Here is a 4563-nt window from a genome sequence, read left to right on the forward strand (position 1 = left end):
TGGAATTTTGTCTGTCACAGAAAAACTTTATCGCGCGCGTCCCTTTTTCAAAAACCGGGATAAAAACTATCCTATGTTCTTTCCCGGGACTCAAACTATCTCTATGCCAAATTTCATCAAAATCGGTTGCGAGGTTTAAGCGGGAAAGCGTAACAGACAGACAGACAGACAGAGTTACTTTCGCATTTATAATATTAGTTGGGATTAATCAATAAACTTAAATGAGAAAAATTCAATAAAAATAAAGAAAAGATACCAATTGTAATAATTATAAAATTATTTGTTTTCACCCGGTGTAAACACCCACGGGTGGAATGAAACGGGTTTTTATTGGGTTTTTACCCTCATGTGGGTTTTTACCCGGGTGGAAACCCATCTCTAGCCACAGTGCGCCGCCAAGTTTGCTTGGGGTGACCACGCTTGCGTTTTCCTTGGGGGTTCCAATCCAGAGCCTGCTTGGGGATGTGATCGGGATCCCTTCGGAGAGTGTGGCCAATCCAGTTCCACTTGCGGCGCTTGATCTGCTAGTCGATCGGTTCGCACATAAGCTCAGCGAGAAATACTCGGTGCGCGTAATACACGACTACGGATTACGCAATAATAACCTCTATTACTTTGATGGTAGGGTCGGAAATCGTGTAATTTATAAAATACTAGGTGGATCAAGTATTTAAAAAATTGGAATAGGTGCCGCTTAGTACTGTAAAATACCTAGTGTGTGGATCTGTTCTAGTAAATACGTCTCAACTCTAGAATGTTTCAATGTTGGCAACACTTCTGAAATGTCAAAATTCCGTCGAATTAAAATCAGAGTATAGTTCCAAAATACTGAACTGTCCTATCCATGACAGTGACAGTGGGGCGCCACCGTCAATACCGAATCGCTGGTTCCGATTTTTGCCATGTTGGAAACCATATAGTTGAACGATGGTAGCGCCCTCCTGTCATTGAGTTTGGTGGGACAGTTCAGCGTGGGTCATCTATTTAGGTGTTGTTATTCAGGGGAAAAAATACATTTGTCCAACCTAACCAAGTGGGAATATGTTTCCCCGTATTTGATTTAGGGTTATAAATGCACAAAATTCACCCAAGATTCCAAGAACCTAACTCAATTTTTAATCATTAGTTAAGGGTTAAAGAGCACAGACAATTGGCGAAACTGTTCAATCTTGTGGCCGAAACGTATTGGTGTTTTTTTAAATCTGTCTCTATCTGTCAAGTGATGTCACAATCTGTATTTCTTTCTTTACGTCAAAGTTGTGGTGTCAAAAGATTGTTTTCACAATGGTACGAAATAATTTTATTAAAATCTCTTAATATTTCTTGAATCTAATTACTAAATGTGTCGAGGAGAATGTGAATTAATCAAAAGTGTTAAACGTTCTGTTAAATGGCAATATTTTTAAGTTTTATTCTGATATTACAAAACACACAAATGTGTTGTTTGCGGTTAAAATTTTTCCATTCATAATTATTTGATAAATTAAAACATGACTGTAGGGCCTTCCCTCCTTCTTGAACATGATTTCTTTCATGTAATTTTAAGTATGGATTTGGATAAAAAGTATTTTTTTACTATGATTTCAGGGTAAGGTTAAGTGTTCAGAACTGCGGACGAAAGATAAGAAGGAGCTCTTCAAACAATTAGAAGAGCTCAAAACTGAGTTAACTAATCTCAGAGTGGCTAAGGTGACTGGAGGAGTGGCGTCGAAACTCTCCAAAATGTGAGTATGATGTACGATTAACTTTGATTTTAACTACCATGGAACTCACTCACTCAGTTGACCAGGTTACACAGTGTTAGACAACTACTAGTGATAAAGATCAAAATTAAATTCTTATTCATCAGATGATGCATTTATACTGTGTGGCCTGTATAAATAGCAATTCCGGATTGGGGTGAAACTACATTATAAATTATTGACTAAAACGTATTTTTGTTATTTATTTATTACTTATTAGGGACTTCATGTACAGTAGTCAACTTTAACACATTGGCTACTAGCGCAGTGCAGTTCATTATCTCTTAAATGTGTACCCAGCATGTTATTTAGTGTGAGTGAAATATAAAATATGTACTGCGAAACAAGCATAAAAAAAAAACATTTTTACCAGTTTGAAGTACTTTTGTAAGATATTTTTCTTAGAAAATAATAGTTCTTTGCTAGTAACATTTGGTCTTGATGGTGTAAGATTTATTTTTGAATATTTTTTCCATTGAGATAGGATTGAGTTTTGGACTATTAAATGTATGATAATAATTGAGAAAAATTATTTACTATGAAAACATTCTGATTTTTAGTTTAATAAATATTATAATTAACATGAATCTTTACTTTACTTCTTATAAATTCTAATCCATCATTATTTTATGTTATTAAACAAAGAAAAAAGTAGTACTTTTAAAAGAACTACTTAATCTATATGTTACGGTTAATGTGATAAATTGAAAATTATGAATAATCGCCGGTTATTATGAATAATTACCGGCAGTTGAGGTAAAAGTAATAAATGAATTACATTTATCAGTGATTATTTAATAATGTAACCTTAGTACTGGGTCATTCCATCGTTTCGGGTGTTACGTTCGTACACACATATTCAACAATTTAATGTATTTTGAAATAGTATTTTAATAATGTTAGTGCCTTAATCTGTCCGTTTTTAGTTGTTTTATTTAAATAATAAAGTTTGTACAGCTTAGAATGTAGGATAACGAAAATATGAATCAAAAAGTGTGCGTTTCGGGCGTTACGAGATTTTGCCTCTATGTTCTGACTGTTGCTGCATTTACTCGAAATTTAGCGAATTTTCTTAAGGAATCATACCTAAAACTTACAGGACTTCTAAAGTATGAAATTTACAAACCATGTAACATACAATCACTGTTAAATAAAACGTTTTACTATTTTTTAAAATAGGTTAAGGTGCGGCGAGGGTGGCCCTTGGGCCACCCCTAAGCCGCCCATTTAGTTTTATACACGCATAAATTACGTAACATATAGAATGATCTTTTAAGAGAAAACATTTTTTATTATTTTTCACCTAAAATAAGCTCCATGCACTATACATAATCATCACTGACCATATCCTAATCAAATAAATATTTTTTATTTCAGACGAGTAGTCAGAAAAGCAATTGCCCGTGTGTATATTGTTTATCATCAGAAAATGAAGGTTAACCTACGCAACCATTATAAAAACAAGAAGTACAAACCATTGGACTTAAGACCCAAGAAAACCCGCGCCATGCGCAAGGCTCTTACAAAGCACGAAGCCAAAATAAAAACAAGGAAAGAAATAAGAAAGAAGTCGATCTTCCCACCCAGAGTGTATGCTGTGAAAGCCTGAATAAAAACTGATCAGTAATTTTGTTTTATTCCTTGTTTTGCCTGCATACTTACATTAGATGGATAAAGCCTGGTCCGTGAGCACGTAGAATCCCGTCCAATGACCCCAAGCTGCCCATCCTTGTCGCTCGCACACACTGCGGGCGCGCGTCGCACAGTCGCGACAGCAATATAATTACGCGCGAGCGATAAGGGTGGGTAGCTTGGGGTCATTGGACGGGATTCTACGTGCTCACGGACCAGGCTTTAGTCTTCATACAAACGCATCGTCAAAAGTGAAGCAAAAATCTTATGCCAAAACGTTGTTAAAAATTTAAGGCTATTTTCTCAATTCTGAGGTTTTTATCTACATTTATCGTAATAAATTGTTATTATTTCGCACACCTAGATCTAAACTGAGACAACTCAAAAATTGCCAATTTTGACTTATGCTTGTATTCAAACACTCGGTTATCATACGCATCTTTCCAACTTAACAGGTTTAATAAAGCCTTGATCCATTTGCCGCTAGATGGCGATAACTTACTTTTGTTGAATCGACGCTTGTCAACCTCTTCCACCTAAACAAGCGTTTTGTCAGTTGACCTTCGCTAGTATCAGAGAGTGCACGTATTAAAATAAACGAAAACGCGGATATTTAGATTTGTTACAGTTAAGCAGAAAATATATAATGAGTTAATTTGAGTAGTAACAGTATTGATGAATTGTTCTGCAATAGTCAACCAGATCATTTTGACTTGTTCCAGTTTTGTTTGATAAAGTAACTTATATTTTGTTACTATTTTGAGTTGAGTTTGTTTTGATGAATCAACTTGTGAATTTCTAGTTGGCGTAGTTTTGTTGGAACAAAGAAGAACGGTCACGCTCCATACAAAAAAACCCAGACCCGACAGAAACGAGACATAGGTCAGTTTTTTTGTCATGTCTTAGTTAGTTAAATTATATATTTTTTATATTCGAAATCTATGTATAACACCAAAATTGGTAAATGTATGTACCCAAATGTCTATTACAGCTGCTATGGAATATATCTAGGTGACCTGGAGATACAGCCGGATTATACAGGGTGGTTATACATATGGAATGATAAGTGATCTCACTCGATTATTTCTAAACTATACAAGATATCGAAAAACTAATTACTGATTCTGAAAGTGCTTCACGAGCTCTTTCAGATGGTACCAATAATAGGTTACAGATTATGGAAGCTGGT

General features: G+C 35.2%; 1 protein-coding gene across 1 annotated transcript; it reads left to right on the forward strand.

The window, feature by feature from the left end:
- The first annotated feature begins 1176 nt into the window (after positions 1-1176).
- On the forward strand, positions 1177-3369 carry RpL35 (ribosomal protein L35). Its single transcript, XM_028315870.1, has 3 exons — positions 1177-1287; positions 1588-1724; positions 3120-3369. Exons 1-3 carry the CDS (start codon positions 1285-1287, stop codon positions 3349-3351), a joined length of 372 nt encoding a protein of 123 aa, XP_028171671.1. The 5' UTR covers positions 1177-1284; the 3' UTR covers positions 3352-3369.
- The last annotated feature ends 1194 nt before the right edge of the window (positions 3370-4563 follow it).

Source organism: Ostrinia furnacalis, unplaced genomic scaffold (assembly GCF_004193835.3).
Source record: "Ostrinia furnacalis isolate ACB-3 unplaced genomic scaffold, ASM419383v2 OfSCF5354, whole genome shotgun sequence".
In the NCBI taxonomy this organism is placed as follows: domain Eukaryota; kingdom Metazoa; phylum Arthropoda; class Insecta; order Lepidoptera; family Crambidae; genus Ostrinia; species Ostrinia furnacalis.

What these genes read in the sequence shown, in the direction of transcription:
- RpL35 (XM_028315870.1), top strand. An exon ending in GCGTCGAAACTCTCCAAAAT is followed by an intron (nt 1,725 to 3,119) that starts GTGAGTATGATG and finishes TTTTTATTTCAG; the next exon opens with ACGAGTAGTCAGAAAAGCAA.